We start from the raw sequence: 18,748 nt of genomic DNA, 5'->3' as shown, positions 1-18,748 counted from the left end.
AACATTAACTTTCTACACAAACTGCATCAAGGTTTTCGATCGTACTGTGGAAGCATTACGGCCGCTTTGGGAATATGTCGTGGGCAAAAAGATCAAAGCGTTTGGTCGAGGTGCTAACATGTCTTTGCCACCTACGAACAAAGCAAAAATGTGTGGTGCGGCATTCCTGGGAAACGCGAAGGCGTCAATATCGTTTGGGGTAATGGTTTGTAATATACACCGCTTCAGGTCGGGTTTATCAGCGATATTTGACTAATTTATAGAGCTCACGCAGAGCTTCGGTTTGGGGCAATGGTTTGTAATATAAACTGATTCAGATCGGATTCATCAGCAATATATGACTAATTTACAGAGCTCATGCAGAGCGTCGATGAAGGTCGAACTTTTTTCATCCTAAATGTTTCTTGTAAGGGTTCCTTCGATCTCGGCCCGTCATGCTCAATGGAATCATTCCATGTCAACTCGAGGTGTTTGAATTCTCAAGGAGGTTGAACTGTTTCAACGCTATTGCAAGGTGTTCTATTCATTACATGTAAAATTGGGTGAGCAGCCAATCGATTGAGTGAGGTTTAAGAAATATGTAGGACAGTCATTTACCACATGGGATGGTTTCAGTTTAGTTAGATACCGCGTGTGGAAAGTACACGTATCCGTCTACAACAAATACCGCCTTAATTGACATACATGTGGTCTCTTAGACTAGAATTACCTAGATTTGGTGCAGGGGGGAAGCATGTCAAATTGTCTTATCATGTACCCGACACACATCTGTAATTTTGTTTAGAAATTAAATTTCTTTAAATATATTTTTAATATTGAAATATTATAAATGATATTAAAATTACATCAAAGCATGAGACAGTGACAGTTTTTGTTTGTTTGTTTTTGTTTTGTATAACTTCGTAGCATAAATGTGTTATCACGATATTGTTAAAAGGAATCTATATCAATCACGCTTGTAGATCCGGATAGAAGCGCCCGAGGGGCTTACTGTGGAAGGAATCCGATTACCTGGAGAAAACCCACGTGGTCGGTCAGGTGACCTATTCACTTCCGATCGCGAACGGGAAATCGAACCCCGGTCGCCTTGGTGAAAGGCAAGTGTGTTACCACTGTGCCATCCGACCAACCCTAGATATTTGTAATATTACTAGGTCATCCATATTTCAGTTTCATTATAAACACGTTTTACTGTAGAGAACTATTTTCTATGTTCCCTGTGTTTCTTCTTCTTCTGTATAAATCACTCGGGACGAGGAAATAAATTTATACTACAAATAAGGTATGTATGTCACACATAAAAAGTACCCAGTGTCAGATTCCGAAGGCCTTGTGACAGTGCGGCTTACAAATGATGTGGTTTAGAATTCTGGGGAGATGACGGCGCTGTCGGATCTTAATCTGCTGATTAATTGCTGGCTGATCAAGGTCAGGCAGACACTTGTAATCAATCGTCGGGAGCTCTGTGGGGATATTGTTTTACTCCGTGGTAAATATTTGATGAGTAGTAGTAGTATCTGTTAGACCGTAAGATGTGTTTTCTTGTTTTATCATTTTTAGCTCATCTGCCCGAAGTGCAAGTGAGCCTATGCCGTGGTGCGGCGTCCGTCGTCCGTCCGTCCGGCCGTCCGTTCGGAGTCAACCTTTTCATTTAAAGAACTTCTTCTCAATAACCAAGAGGCCCAGGGACTTGATATTGGGCCTGTAGCATGCTGGGGTAAAGGGCTACAAAGTTTGTTCAAATAAATGACCTTGACCTTCATTCAAGGTCACATGGATCAAATAGGCTATAATCTTCAAACAACTTCTTCTCAATAACCAAGAGGCTCAGGGACTTGATATTTGGCCTGTAGCATGCTGGGGTAAAGGGCTACAAAGTTTGTTAAAATAAATGACCTTGACCTTCATTCAAGGTCACATGGGTCATATAGGCTATAATCGTCAAACGACTTCTCAATAACCAAGAGGCCTAGGGACTTTATATTGGGCCTGTCTGTAGCATGCTTGGGTGTAGGGCTACCAAGTTTGTTCAAATGAATGACATTTATCTACATTCAAGGTCACAGGGGTGAAATATTTTTAAATCTTGCGATAGCCAAGATTCACCAATACCCAATATTAGGCCAATATTATGCTGGAATGAAGGACTAGAAAATTTATTGACATGAATAAACCTAGCTTACTCTGATATTTGAATAAATTTGTTATCAGCATAGTATCTGTAGAAATGTCCTCAATCAATTGCAAATTTGCTGTAGAGCCAGGTGACCGATACAGGCCCATTGGGCCTCTTGTGTATTGAATCCATTAGTTTGAATTACACAAAAAAAAAAAAAAAAAAATAAATTTAAGCATCAATAGTAAACAAATGAAACATTTACAATAACAGATGAACACACCATTTCTTTGATGAAAACTTGACGTCCAGTCGAAGTCAACTTGACATAGTTTTGAATGTACGCATTTGCAGCAACTTTTTCTTTGTGTAGACTGCAGTGTATCACATACCAACATTACTAGCCTATCATTTATTTAAAAAACGGATGGGCATTCTTCATAGACGCGAAGCAGCGTCTATGAAAAAGAATGCCCATCCGTTTTTTTGTCTATGACTTCATAAACCAAAAATAAATTGAGAATAATGCTTATAATTTTATTGTAATAACTAAAAACAATGCTTATTAGGTCTACATAAACCCTCATTTATTCAATGTATTTTAACAAATTAGATTCTAATAGATTGATGTGCGGCGCATCAATATTACACCAGCGGTTCATTGGGGCCAATAACTGTGCCGCTTTTAAAATTTCCCGCGAAAACGATCATGCCGAACCGGTTTGATCCAGTTCGCACTAGTCTGAGGACGCAGTCAACGGTTTACTCACGGTGCTGTAGGCTAACAAATCAGAAACACTGGAATGCTTGTTTATATGTAAGAGCCTTGTGAGGAAAATTAAACACTCAGTTATTGAAAGATGAGTTGGAAAACATCCCCGATGACAGAACATTGCTAATTGAGGAGGCGTATGAGTTGGACAGTATCAGAGGCAAGTTGTATTTTCCGCGGCCACAAGTGGGCCTACGCCATTTTGATTATGGCCGCAGTTTTGATTGGTTATCGAAGCTTAAGTGTTGCTGATTACACGTTTTTGGTTTGCAGAACATTCTCGACTGTAGCTTCTGATAGAGCTTTCGTATCTCCGATGACTTTATAATCGATATTCTGTTCGATAACCAATTCGAAAATATCCGACGTTGAACGACACATTGATAGTCGCAAGCAGACGACGTCAAAAGTAGTTCTACGTGTATTACGTCATTAAAAATGACGTAAATTTTGTCGGGCTATGAAGAAATAACCTTAATTTTCCAACCAATGAAAATGAGTGTAACAGATGAAATAAAATTATATAAAAAAACACATTTGTCAATTAATTGAATTGTGTTATAGCAGAGACATATATGCACAGTATATACTGTATATATGTCTCTGGTTAAAGCTTCACCGAGATGTTATTTCTATATACCGGTACTTTCAAGTTTTACTTTTTTTTAAATTTAAGAAGGGGAGTAACTTCCACTTAAAAAGGGCATAATGGAACAATTTACCTGCAATATCTTACATGAAAATAAAAGAATGCTCTGTTTTTAGTTTGCATATATATATATTACAATTGGCCAATTTTTACACCATTTATACAAACAAAATCATATTAAACTTATCAAGTCATGGAGTACGCGTTTTTTGTATACGGTCAAACCTGCTCTAACGGCCACCTTGAATATAAGTAGCCACCTCCGTTAAGCAGCCAGTCTGTGGTCTGCCCGATGGAAAACACTATATAATGAACCTTAGATAAGTGGTCACCTGTCTAAACCCGTCAACGGCCACAAAAATCTGCCCCAAGTCGTTGTATCGTCCTGTATGTAGCGTCCGGAAGTAGACATCCGCGATGATCACATGTCAGGTATTTTTATCAAATTCATCAAAACTTTGATCTTTGTTGGTTTTCATTTCAAAATACACTTGTACATGGTATATTGTTATCAATATCGATAAGCGCATTAAAATTTGATAAATTTAAGAAACTGTTGAAAAAAGAATTAGGCAACAGGCCATTTCTGGCCAACCTGGTTTAAGCAGCCACCTGTCTTAAGCAGCCAATATCTGTCGGTCCCTTGGGTGGTCGCTTAATACAGGTTTGACTATATTTGAAACAATGCCATTTTAGGACAGTGGATTTTTCATTTCTTATAAATCGCATAGAAAATTAGTTTTTCAACCGATTTTCAATCTGTTTTCTGTTTTGTAATAAAAAAACATTGATAACATAATAAAATACAGTTTAGATATAAACATGTTAAGGGAAAAAAAGGTTGAGTATTGCTACTATCGCCACCCTCGTTATATGCAATAACTGCCATAGATGAAATGATGTGAATATATAACGAGGGTAGACTGTATTAGCTATTAGCAGCAAAAGGATATAGGTGGGCTTATTACTGGACATGGGTTCTAGCTAGCTAGATAGATTGATTGATAAAATGACTGTTGAATTCTCTAAGACTGAAGTAAAGAAGGCAGATGGCCATCCACGACCTTTCTCTTTTACCAATGACAGAGTGTGGATCTCAGTGAGTTTAGATTTATTCTTTTTATATCGTATTACATTTTGACGAAACAATCAAGTACATTTTAATACAACTTGTCATATTTTGTTTTATTACATAAATAAAGCATTTGATTTAAACATTTCCTTAACTATATATACATAAGCTATATTTTGAACACGTATGGTCACATGCAAACTATTGAGCACCTGTAAGGTTTTGTGAGATGTCAACAACGTCAACGATGGTCATGGTGACTTCTAGGCCTACAGTAAAGTCAAGATGTCCGTAATTCTAACTGTGTTTTAGTGATTACGTAATAAAACAAGTACAGTGCACTCTGTCTAAGCCGAACACCTTTGGGACCACAAAATAAAGCCGGTTTGTAGAGAGTTCCGGATTGTAGATATTCTACTTGATATTGCCGTTGAATGCAAAAAAAAGAAAAATAATAATATTAAAAGATATATTACAGAGAAGATGTCATTGTGCATTATTCATGCATATACAAACATTGAATTGAATTACATAATTTAATTCAACAATGGCAATATGACACTATGTGTACGTTACATCGGTTGTAAACAATCACTGATTGTTGTTTGTTTTAAGAGGCCTTTCACCCAGTCCGAACAATCAACCGATCTGACACTTTCAATAAGTGCAGATTCCTAATCTGAGGAATTAGCCTCAATTTCATGGTTGTCTGTGCAATAGTCCGGAATATTTGGTCCCATATATCCATGATATATTTGTATAATAGTGTAATCACATGACATTGGGTTATGTAATACTCTTAACAACTTTGTACTCAAACTAGGTCAAGGTCACTTCTAGGGGTCAAAGGGAAATATTTTCTTTAGAAACCAGAAAACTGAAAAGACAATGTTGCTTTTGACTACAAATTACATGTTTTCACAACATTGTTATGTCATCAAAGATGTGCAGATGATGTTTGTCAAGATTCTTGGAAAGAGGATAATTTCATATAATATATATATAATTTTGTTTCAATTATCTGAAAATCATTAAAATTTTATTTTGAAGTTCAGATTTCATTAACTACAAGAACTGGATTAAGGATCAAATTTTGTTTTGTAGATTTATGTACAATATGCAATACATGTACATATCTGAACATTTCAGGAAAATATTATGATATTTTTTTAACAGGCGAATGAACAAGTTGACTGTCACATGACATGTACAAATCCAAAGGTAGACAAAATTGTCGCGGAAACCATTGACAAGAATCGCCATGTCATGGAAGAGATAAATGGTCCAAGGTAGGGACATTTTCCCAGTTTTTCATTGAAACAGGAAAATTAAAAAGAAAAAGAAGTTGAACGTTCCTGAACAGATAACGCCACTAAATATTCACGTTATATAAATCTGTTTATTTACATTAGAATCTGAGTTAATACATGAGTTACCATCTCATGATCATATGGATGTATATATTATAAAAAGAAATCTCTGAAACTTAGATGTAAGCAGTACAATAATTATATTAGATGATATGAGTATAAATGAATTTTCCAAGGAAAATTGCCTGATCAAGAACATTTCTTTTAAAATAATGATATAACAAGGCTCAACATTGTATTTTTAAGTAGAATTTTAGTTGTCATGGAAACATTCCCAAGGTACATTTTGTATGATATATTTTGACTGATGTATATTATGTTTTAGGATCAGAAATTTATTCTATTTTTCCAGGAATTGTCCCTCCTTGGAGTCGAAAGTCTTGAGGTTCAAAGGTCGCTCACATCAAATATGGCTGGAACCTGAAGGTTTGTGTACATCATGTAATACTCTAATGTACACAGAAATGAAATGATAGATGTCAATATGTATCAATGAATTGTCAAATTCTTCAACAGTTTCTGCTCAGAGGTTGAATATATTTGATTCAATTTTTAAATTACTATAAATAATATTACAATAATAATCAATCAATTTGAACATCAAACTGCGTTTTGTTCTGATGGTACAGTATTAAACAATCAGTCATGAAGATTACAGACAAATTATAGTGCATTGTCATTACAGTGGTAATTGTCTCCAGTTCTATTCAGAATTTTGGGATTGAATTTTTTTTTTTTTTAAATCAACTTCATTTTACAACAATAACAACATTATGAAACAATAAGCATCGATAGTGTAAACATGCATAATTAAGTGGTAATCCTATTCTATTTACAGCTACATGTAGCACTTTTTGCAATGGAAGCTTTGTGCTTATTAAAGTATGATTGTGCTGTTCTACTTTCTATATACATGTACTATGTACTATTTCTATGAAAAAATAATTTGGAAGCACCAATTCATAATTATGTTAAATTGTTAAAATCTGGAGATGAACTGAGATTTGAGTATACCTAAATAAACATGTTTACAGTATTTTAAAGCTATCACTTTGAACAGGATGTAGATATACATGTTTATACATTTCATTCATTTTGACTTTAAATTATTGTTGTTACAACTTTGTATGTAACTTTCTGTTTGTGTGCCCATGGCAAGGTTCAACAATGAGCTAGTTTACCCTGCTGGCCTCGGGTGTACCATGCCTGAAGAGGACAAGGTCAGGATCATACAATGTATAAAAGAACTGGAGAGGGCAGCCCTTGTAAAGCCTGGTATGTACGTGGGAGGGCAAAAGAGGGTAGACCTTGTAAGTTTCGATACAGTGTACTTTGTCATATAGGGGGAGAGTAATCCTTGTAAATCTGGTTTGTACTGGGGGGGAAGGGTCATCATTCGAAGGTTTGGAATGTTCTGGGGCGGGCAATCTTTGTCAAACCTGAAGTGTAAAAGAGGGTCATCATTCTAAGGTTGGGTATGTGCTGGGGCGGGCAATCTTTGTCAAACCTGAAGTGTAAAAGAGGGTCATTATTCTAAGGTTGGGTATGTGCTGGGGCAGGCAATCTTTGTCAAACTTGAAGTATACAAAGGGAGGCAAAATAGGGTAATTGTTCTAAGACTGGGTAGGCATTGGGGAGGTTCTCTCCCCAACCAACCACCCCCCCCCCCCCCCCCCCCCCCCCAACACACACACAATATGATGTATGTAATGGTGAGGTCTAGAGAGGGTGGCCTATATAGTTTTGTCTTGTCTCACTTGGTTTACTTTTAATATGACAGAAAGTCCTGAGGAAAATTAAATAATCCTCTTGTATGTTTATATAATCAACTTCCCCCAATTGTTGTCTAGGCTATTTATAGAATAACCAGCTTAATTAAGTCCCAGTTTAATTTGTTATATTCATGTACATGCATGGCTTCTGTAGGATTCATACAGTTTGCAAACAAAATTTGTTTCATACCCCGATGAAACTAAAAAAAAAATGACATCAATGCTTAATTATAAGGACATGTATTTTTATCATTACATGTATCTTACATATTATGTTTTAGTCTAAGTGTAACAATGTGTCATAATCATGACAATGTTATAGGAAGTTTTGTTTTGTATTGTTTAACATCCTATGAGCAGCCACAGTCATTTAATGACAGGGATTTGTATAACTTCCAGGGTATACTGGCAGGTATTAATGCTGCTCCTGAAGTACAGAACAAAGCTGGTCTAACAATTGACCGAACACAGGGCTACATTGGTGTTCTAGTGGACGACTCAATTAACCATATCTTATGTTTACCCGTCGTGCAGAGTACAGGATGAGTTTACGACCGAATAATGGTGACTTCTAGGCCTACAGTAAAGTGGATATGTCCGTAATTCTAAGTGTGTTTTAGTGAATACGTAATAAAACAAGTATATCATGGTTGTCTGTGCAATAGTCCAGAATATTTGATCCCATATATCCCATGATATATTTTCATAATAGTGTAATCACATGACGTTGGGTATGTAATACTCTTAACAACTTTGTACTCGAACTAGGTCAAGGTCACTTCTAGGGGTCAAAGGGAAATATTTTCTTTAGAAACCAGAAAACTGAAAAGACAATGTTGCTTTTGACTACAAATTACATGTTTTCACAACATTGTTATGTCATCAAAGATGTACAGATGATGTTTGTCAAGATTCTTGGAAAGAGGATAATTTTATATAATATATATTATCTTGTTTCAATTATCTGAAAATCATTAAAATTTTATTTTGAAGTTCAGATTTCATTAACTACAAGAACTGGATTAAGGATCAAATTTTGTTTTGTAGATTTATGTACAATATGCAATACATGTACATATCTGAACATTTCAGGAAAATATTATGATATTTTTTTAACAGGCGAATGAACAAGTTGACTGTCACATGACATACACAAATCCAAAGGTAGACAAAATTGTCGCGGAAACCATTGACAAGAATCGCCATGTCATGGAAGAGATAAATGGTCCAAGGTAGGGACATTTTCCCAGTTTTTCATTGAAACAGGAAAATTAAAAAGAAAAAGAAGTTAAACGTTCCTGAACAGATAACGCCACTAAATATTCACGTTATATAAATCTGTTTATTTACATTAGAATCTGAGTTAACATAAGTTACCATCTCATGATCATATGGATGTATATATTATAAAAAAAAATCTCTGAAACTTAGATGCAAGCAGTACAATAATTATATTATTAGATGATATGAATATAAATTGAATTTTCCAAGGAAAATTGCCTGATCAAGAACATTTCATTTAAAATAATGATATAACAAGGCTCAACATTGTATTTTTAAGTAGAATTTTAGTTGTCATGGAAACATTCCCAAGGTACATTTTGTATGATATATTTTGACTGATGTATATTATGTTTTAGGATCAGAAATTTATTCTATTTTTCCAGGTATTGTCCCTCCTTGGAGTCGAAAGTCTTGAGGTTCAAAGGTCGCTCACATCAAATATGGCTGGAACCTGAAGGTTTGTGTACATCATGTAATACTCTAATGTACACAGAAATGAAATGATAGATGTCAATATGTATCAATGAATTGTCAAATTCTTCAACAGAGTTTCAGCTCAGAGGTTGAATATATTTGATTCAATTTTTAAATTACTATAAATAATATTACAATAATAATCAATCAATTTGAACATCAAACTGCGTTTTGTTCTGATGGTACAGTATTAAACAATCAGTCATGAAGATTACAGACAAATTATAGTGCATTGTCATTACAGTGGTAATTGTCTCCAGTTCTATTAAGAATTTTGGGATTGAAATTTTTTTTTTTTAAATCAACTTCATCTTACAACAATAACAACATTATGAAACAATAAGCATCGATAGTGTAAACATGCATATTTAAGCGGTAATCCTATTCTATTTACAGCTACATGTAGCACTTTTTGCAATAGAAGCTTTGTGCTTATTAAAGTATGATTGTGCTGTTCTACTTTCTATATACATGTACTATGTACTATTTCTATGAAAAAATAATTTGGAAGCACCAATTCATAATTATGTTAAATTGTTTACACCTTTACATCCTACGACAATCTATTTTCGGTAGGAGTGTATATTTTTGATTTTCCAAACCTCAAGACCCTATTCTTTATTCTCGTATACAGAAAGTACCCATTTCTTATGTTATTTACTCTGGAGAAACAGCTACAAACACAAGAAACACATTTCCCTCAAGGACTTGGTTCAGGTGAAACACCAGCTGATTGGCTGATTTAGTTGTGCGAGTCCTTTAAATTGCCCTGGTTCAAGAGAATGGTTTAGATAAAATGCATTATTGGGCAAAGGAGACCCAATGTATAAATGAGGAGATGCATTTCCCCAGAGGCCATTAATAAGAGAGGGGGCCCAATAGAGAAAATATTGCAAATAACTTTTAAAATCCTTCTTCTTAAAAAATGATAGGATTTGGTCCCAATTTTTTTATATAATCTAGAAATGTGAGTTTCCCATCAAAAACTCCTATTTCATTGGTTATTTCTGACTAATAGGATGCAAAAAATGTAATTCAATATGTTATCAATATTGGACATCTATTATCAATGCGACAGGAAAATGTGGACAATATTTGTTTTTTTATGGTCATAAAAACTAGGCATGAAGTCACAGGTACATGCTCCCTTAATACAACTAACTTCAATTATGATACATGATACAAGGTGTGAAGTCACTGCTACATGCTCCCTTAATACAACTGATTTAAGTAATGATACATAATACAAGGTGTGAAGCCACTGGTACATACTCCCTTAACACAACTGATTTAAGTATCTATGATACATTGTACCCAATACAAGGTGTGAAGTCACTGGTACATACTCCCTTAATACAACTGACTTCAGTAATGATACATAATACAAGGTGTGAATATTCGAAGCCACTGGTACATACTCCCTTAACACAACTGATTTAAGTAATGATACATTGTACCCAATACAAGGTGTGAAGCCACTGGTACATACTCCCTTAATACAACCGACTTCAGTAATGATACATAATACAAGGTGTGAAGCCACTGGTACATACTCCCTTAACACAACTGATTTAAGTATCTATGATACATTGTACCAAATACAAGGTGTGAAGCCACTGGTACATACTCCCTTAATACAACTGATTTAAGTATCTATGATACATGTACCCAATACAAGGTGTGAAGCCACTGGTACATACTCCCTTAATACAACTGATTTAAGTAATGATACATTGTACCCAATACAAGGTGTGAAGCCACTGGTACATACTCCCTTAATACAACTGACTTCAGTTATGATACATAATACAAGGTGTGAAGCCACAGGTACATACTCCCTTAACACAACTGATTTAAGTAATGATACATAATACAAGGTGTGAAGCCACTGGTACATACTCCCTTAATGCAACTGATTTAAGTATCTATGATACATTGTACCCAATACAAGGTGTGAAGTCACTGGTACATACTCCCTTAATACAACTGACTTCAGTAATGATACATAATACAAGGTGTGAAGCCACTGGTACATACTCCCTTAATGCAACTGATTTAAGTATCTATGATACATTGTACCCAATACAAGGTGTGAAGTCACAGGTACATACTCCCTTAACACAACTGATTTAAGTAATGATACATTGTACCCAATACAAGGTGTGAAGCCACTGGTACATACTCCCTTAATACAACTGACTTCAGTAATGATACATAATACAAGGTGTGAAGTCACTGGTACATACTCCCTTAACACAACTGATTTAAGTATCTATGATACATTGTACCAAATACAAGGTGTGAAGCCACTGGTACATACTCCCTTAATACAACTGATTTAAGTATCTATGATACATGTACCCAATACAAGGTGTGAAGCCACTGGTACATACTCCCTTAATACAACTGATTTAAGTAATGATACATTGTACCCAATACAAGGTGTGAAGCCACTGGTACATACTCCCTTAATACAACTGACTTCAGTTATGATACATAATACAAGGTGTGAAGCCACAGGTACATACTCCCTTAACACAACTGATTTAAGTAATGATACATAATACAAGGTGTGAAGCCACTGGTACATACTCCCTTAATGCAACTGATTTAAGTAATGATACATTGTACCCAATACAAGGTGTGACGCCACTGGTACATACTCCCTTAACACAACTGATTTAAGTTATGATACATTGTACCCAATACAAGGTGTGAAGCCACTGGTACATACTCCCTTAACACAACTGATTTAAGTAATGATACATTGTACCCAATACAAGGTGTGAAGTCACTGGTACATACTCCCTTCACACAACTGATTTAAGTAATGATACATTGTACCCAATAAAAGGTGTGAAGCCACTGGTACATACTCCCTTAATACAACTGACTTCAGTAATGATACATAATACAAGGTGTGAAGCCACTGGTACATACTCCCTTAACACAACTGATTTAAGTATCTATGATACATTGTACCAAATACAAGGTGTGAAGCCACTGGTACATACTCCCTTAATACAACTGATTTAAGTATCTATGATACATGTACCCAATACAAGGTGTGAAGCCACTGGTACATACTCCCTTAATACAACTGATTTAAGTAATGATACATTGTACCCAATACAAGGTGTGAAGCCACTGGTACATACTCCCTTAATACAACTGACTTCAGTTATGATACATAATACAAGGTGTGAAGCCACAGGTACATACTCCCTTAACACAACTGATTTAAGTAATGATACATAATACAAGGTGTGAAGCCACTGGTACATACTCCCTTAATGCAACTGATTTAAGTAATGATACATTGTACCCAATACAAGGTGTGACGCCACTGGTACATACTCCCTTAACACAACTGATTTAAGTTATGATACATTGTACCCAATACAAGGTGTGAAGCCACTGGTACATACTCCCTTAACACAACTGATTTAAGTAATGATACATTGTACCCAATACAAGGTGTGAAGTCACTGGTACATACTCCCTTAACACAACTGATTTAAGTAATGATACATTGTACCCAATACAAGGTGTGAAGCCACAGGTACATACTCCCTTAACACAACTGATTTAAGTAATGATACATTGTACCCAATACAAGGTGTGAAGCCACTGGTACATACTCCCTTAACACAACTGACTTCAGTAATGATACATTGTACCCAATACAAGGTGTGAAGCCACTGGTACATACTCCCTTAACACAACTGATTTAAGTATCTATGATACATGTACCCAATACAAGATGTGAAGCCACTGGTACATACTCCCTTAACACAACTGATTTAATTAATGATACATTGTACCCAATACAAGGTGTGAAGTCACTGGTACATACTCCCTTAACACAACTGATTTAAGTAATGATACATTGTACCCAATACAAGGTGTGAAGCCACTGGTACATACTCCCTTAATGCAACTGACTTCAGTTATGATACATCACTAGTGGATTCAGGGGGTCCAGCCCTCCCCCCCCCCCCCTTGCTGGTGTTTGATTTACTTTGCTTATTGTTATAATTTATAATTCCAAAGTTTTGACTTGAGCTTGTCCTACCCATCTTTTTGGATTTGAGTTAGTTTTGTTATTAACCACAGAATTGAATAAATAAAAAAAAGCCTGCTTTTTAACAAATGACCATGGTTTCATATGTGCTGGTCAGAAGAGTTAAATTCTGTATAATGTTGGAAGTGAGGTCATTTTTGAAGGAACCCAAGATTTATGTCAGCTTTCCTGTGACGTCTTAGGTTTAAACGTCTATGTGTTTGAGGGATGGAGAGAGTCATAGTAATGTTTGTCTTCCTCGCTAGCAACAGGACCGCCACTGAATGACGTCTCACCTACGTTGCAGTTTTCATATACTGTATTTTCTTGCCCCGATATGGTTGGTACAGTTCCCCTGTGTTTGGTAACAGTTCCACGTCTCTTACATACAATATAGATAACTAGTCCAGTACCAATAACAGCAACCAGAAGTATGGAGAGTGTGATAATCACTGCATTGTGGGCGGTGTGTGATGTTTGAGTTTCCTCTTGATCAGAATTTTGCTCTGTAGCCACTGTTGGCCGAGCCCCTGTTGGATCCAACACAAGACATTCCCTGATGTTACTAATCCAGGTTTTATCCGACAGTGTCAGACACACTAGATCTCCTGTCTCATTACTGTCATACGAAACTTCCCACGTATCCTCACCTACTGATGAAAAGTTGGCTACCAGAATACAGTCCCTGAAAACTTCAACATTGGCTTGGGATTGTGGTGTAGTTTGTACCCTTCCTGATGGGAGGTCCCATTTTAGGTTTTGGTTCTCATTTGTAAGCACTAATCCAGTCTTACATGCCTGTATATTTGCTTTTGATGAATAAACGCTTTGACCTGTATCACAAGGCAAGGTTGCCAGACAGGTCACTGCGCTACCCTTACGCTCCACGGGATAACTACACTGTTCCAGGTCTGTGGTGAGGGTGTACTTTCTCAGCCAGGCTGTGGAACAGGAACAGACAAGAGGGTTACCGTGGAACTGGAACACAGACAAACGTGGCCACAAGGAGGAACCAGCATCAGGGACCGTCAGGATAAGATTTCCTGCCAGATTAAGTTTTTCCAACCGTGATAGACTTTTGATGCTTTCTGGAAATACTGTCAGGCGGTTAAAGCTCAGATCCAGTTCTTTGAGGTAAAATAGTCCAACAAAAGCCCTGGGTATTATTGTGGAGATCTTGTTGTAGGCCATAACCAGGTATTGGAGAGAAGAGGAATTGGCAATCGGTTCTGGTATCTCTGTGAATCTGTTGTGACTGACATTTAACATCACAACTTTGCCCAGTATACATGTTTCATTATTGTTGGGGAAGGCTTGGAGGAAATTATGGGAGAAATCCAAATATACAAATTGTACACAGGAAATGTCTCCAGGGGAATCACATGTGAGGAATTCTGTCAGTAGGTTATTGGTAACATTTATCATGGTATGCCCGACGTAAACATGATGCCAACATTGAAATAACTTTGAAATACTTTTAACATCATTTCTACTAAAATCGAAAACAATTTTTCCCCCCAAAAAAATTAAGTAATCAAATGTAATTATTGTATCATTAATTGATTCTATGTGATTGTCAGTAGATATGAAATGAAGTGTGGCACGATATACATAAAAGGATAAGGTTCTGAAACTTAAAGGAATGACATGTTTTAAGCTATTGTTGCTCATATCTACAACAAAATTCAAACCAAAGGAATCATCCTGTAATTCATATTGGACAGTATTTCCACTAGAAATATTACAGGAGGAAACATCAAAAAGTCTTGTTCCCCCATAGCTTCTTGGTACATACATTTGTATGGTGGGGAGTTCCTGTACATTGTTTAGGGATACATTCAAATGTAATAATTTCCTGTGTCCAGCTAGAGTATGTAAATTTAAAGAATCCATCCAATTTTCAGCTAAGTCAAGGTATGCAAGATCTGGCATTTCCTCTAAGATAAAAGATTCATTCAGAAAACTCAAGTGATTGCCCTTCAAAGACAGCAACAACATGGATACATTGAGTGAACATTCCTGTAGTGTCTCGATTCCATTTCTGTCAAGATAAATACTTACTTCGTACAGACTGGACACATTTGATCTTAGTTGACATAAGAATTGAGAAGGAACACAGTTGTCTGCTAAGTCCAGTGTGATTTGAGAGAAAATCTTAATCTCTGGGATAGAGGTTTGTTTACACAGAAACGTTGTGTTCTTAAGAATGACATCATGTGCGGTAGTGCGGTCTGGTAAATGAGTGAGGAAGTCCATCACACTTGTCGTAGAAAATGGGTTATGAGATCCGTCAAAGTTAGTCCATGTAGGTAGATATGGAGGTATTGTATCTAGTACATTGAAGGAGATGTCAATCAGACTGAAGGTGCTGTTCTGGTTGGAGGAGAGGCGCATCATATGGAGTTTATTGTGATGAATTAAAAGTGTACAATCCAAGCAATCTAGAATGGTCAGATCTACATTGACCAGGAGATTGAAGGACAGGTCAAGATCAAACGAGTTCATAAACATTGTTCCAGCAGCAAATATGTCCTCGGTAACCTTGGTGATCAGGTTATGATGTAATAGCACAGCCCGTAAAGTCTGTTGGTGACCAAATGCTGGTCCGACTTCAGAAACCAAGTTGTATGAGATATCTAATGTCTGTAGATTTCCCATGCCGGACACCACATTATCATCGACACGATCTATCCAGTTGTGTGACAAGTTGAGGTTTCTCACTTGTTGTAAATGTTCCAGACATGGCCAAACATCACCGGACAGTTGGTTCTGGGACAGATCAATCGTCGTAAGGTGACCACCAGATGTTACAAATGACCTTGGTTGGATGTAGTCAAGCTGATTTTCTCGTGCGTCAAGATATTCTAAGCTAGAAAACTGTTGCAGTTCATTCTTGCTGATCCTATGAAGTTTATTTCCTCTGATGTTGAAAGTTTTCAGCTGGTTTTTGTTGTAGACATCTGTAGATATGACTGAACTTACTGTATATATTTGGTTGTACGATACGTCCAGGTGTTGTAAGGAACTAGGTACACTGTGTTCAGGAATACAGGTGAGGAAGTTCTTACTCAAGGTCAACTCTCTCAGATGGTACAAATTTTTGACCGAGCATGCAGGAAAATGAGTCAGCATGTTGTTGTCCAGGTTTAGAATGGTCAGTTCCTGTCCGACATTAATAAACACATCACATGACAAATGTTGTAATCCAAAGTTCTCGAGTTCTAGCTGATTCACTAAAGTTATGCCAGAGAACGAGTTTTTGTCCAAGTTTCTAACAATCCACTCCCCATAAAATTCCAGCTGTTTGAGGGTTCCGTTGTATTGTGGGAAACTTGGTATAAGATTGGTCTGGTCCTGGTAACAGTAGATTGTTTTATGATATGTATACAAACTACATCTAGTGATCACAGCTGGCAATGACCACACCAGGAGAATGACAACAGAAAGGAATGTATGCTCCATTTTGAGTGAAAAACAACAGCTCAGTAATATGTTGTACATTAACTTCCTTATTCAGATTTATATTTAGCTATTCTAATGTATCTAACAAATAATGATGATGTCATAAGATAACATAAAAAATTGGTTTGGTGCTGTTTTGTGTCATAATATATTAGCACAGTAAGGTGTTTATAAGGACAGATGGTTAAAAAAACAACAAAAGTTTGAGTGCATACTTTAGGATCAAACTTTTAGGTTTAAAAGTAAAGTAATGTGGAGCAGATCAATATTGTTAATGTCAGCTGTTGTTCTCAACACTGGTGTGTGTATACGCACATGTGGTTCAATTATAAAGACACGAAATGCATGAGTGAAGGATCACAAAGATGTATTAAAGGTTTTGAAAGGACTTGAATAGACAGTAGATATAAACCCCTAAACCAAATTCAATGAAATTTTGCAGGAAGCTTCTATGGCTAAAGGTCAACCAAAATTTTGAATTATATAGTACCCACCCCCAGGGGCCTGAAGGGCGGGGCTAAAAAGGGTCAAATCGACTAAAATTTCAAAAATCTTCTTCTCTACTCTCAGATATGGTGGAATCAAACACTTTTCATAGATGGAAGGGTCTTAAGGTGCTTTACCAAAATTGTGAATTTCACAATTCAGGGGTCTCACATTTGCCGCTGGGGAGGGGGTAAACTTTACTATAGTTTATATAGGGAAATCACATTTTTGACTTTTATTTGTTGGATTTGTAATGGAATTCATTCTAATTTGGTTAACATTATCAGTATGGGATGACAGTTTGATGGCATGCACATGTTGACCCTGGCTGACCCCCAGGGGCTGATGGGCGGGGCTGAAAAGGGTCAAATAGACTGAAATTTCAAACATCTTCTTCTCTAATCTCAGATATGGTGGAATCAAACACTCTTCATAGATGGAAGGGTCCTAAGGTGCTTAACCAAAATTGTGAATTTCATGACCCTGGGGTCTCACGTTTGCCCCTGGAGAGGGGGTAAACTTTACTATAGTTTATATAGGGAAATCACATTTTTGACTATAATTTGTTAGCTCACTTGAACTGATGCCATACCGTGGCATCCGTCGACCGTCGTCCGTCTGTCAACAATTGACTTATTTGACTTCTTCTTCAAAACCGCTCATCGGAATTTCACCAAATTTGGTCAGAAGCATCCCTATGGGTAGGGGACTCAAAATTGTACAAATGATGGGGCTGACCCCCTGGGGGCCTCTGGGATGGGGCCAAAAGGGGTCAATTTGGCTATATTGATATAAACGACTTCTTCTCTGAAACCGAGTAATGGATATCGCTCATATTTGTCCGGTAGCATCACTATTGAGTGGGGATTAAAAATTGTACAAATGATGGGGCTGACCCCCCAGGGGCCTGAGGGGCGGGGCCAAATGTGGTCAATCGGGCTATATTGATATAAACTACTTCTTCTCTGAAACCGATCAATGGATATCACTCATATTTGCCTGGTAGCATCACTATGTGGTGGGGATTCAAAATTGTACAAATGATTGGGCTGACCCCCAAGGGGCCTAAAGGGCGGGGCCACGTGGTCAATTTAGCTATATTGTTATAAACGACTGAAACCTAGCAATGGATATCACTCTTATTTCCATGATAGCATCACTATGGGGATAGTATTTAAAATTGTACAAATGGTGGGACCTAACCCCCTGGGGGCCAGAGGGGCGGGAC

General features: G+C 36.8%; 1 protein-coding gene and 2 long non-coding RNA genes across 11 annotated transcripts; 2 read left to right on the top strand and 1 right to left on the bottom strand.

Moving 5' to 3' along the window:
• The first annotated feature begins 4,595 nt into the window (after nucleotides 1–4,595).
• Nucleotides 4,596–6,950, top strand: LOC117326982. Its single transcript, XR_004532551.1, has 3 exons — nucleotides 4,596–4,636; nucleotides 5,786–5,898; nucleotides 6,332–6,950. It is a non-coding gene; the product is annotated as an uncharacterized LOC117326982 (long non-coding RNA).
• Nucleotides 6,951–8,189: 1,239 nt separating this feature from the next.
• On the top strand, nucleotides 8,190–13,226 carry LOC117326980. Of its 9 annotated transcripts, XR_004532550.1 has the most exons (5): nucleotides 8,190–8,360; nucleotides 8,871–8,983; nucleotides 9,419–10,759; nucleotides 10,834–10,897; nucleotides 10,977–13,226. It is a non-coding gene; the product is annotated as an uncharacterized LOC117326980 (long non-coding RNA). The 9 variants fall into 9 exon arrangements; XR_004532544.1 differs by having other exon boundaries at nucleotides 10,834–13,226; XR_004532546.1 differs by having other exon boundaries at nucleotides 9,419–10,897.
• A 299-nt stretch (nucleotides 13,227–13,525) lies between these two features.
• LOC117326979 (immunoglobulin superfamily containing leucine-rich repeat protein-like) lies at nucleotides 13,526–15,072 on the bottom strand. The gene has a single exon (XM_033883785.1). It carries the CDS (start codon nucleotides 14,995–14,997, stop codon nucleotides 13,786–13,788), a length of 1,212 nt encoding a protein of 403 aa, XP_033739676.1. The 5' UTR covers nucleotides 14,998–15,072; the 3' UTR covers nucleotides 13,526–13,785.
• Between the last annotated feature and the right edge of the window lie 3,676 nt (nucleotides 15,073–18,748).

Source organism: Pecten maximus, chromosome 5, assembly GCF_902652985.1.
Source record: "Pecten maximus chromosome 5, xPecMax1.1, whole genome shotgun sequence".
Classification (NCBI taxonomy): domain Eukaryota; kingdom Metazoa; phylum Mollusca; class Bivalvia; order Pectinida; family Pectinidae; genus Pecten; species Pecten maximus.
This window is presented reverse-complemented; position numbering and strand designations above follow the sequence as displayed.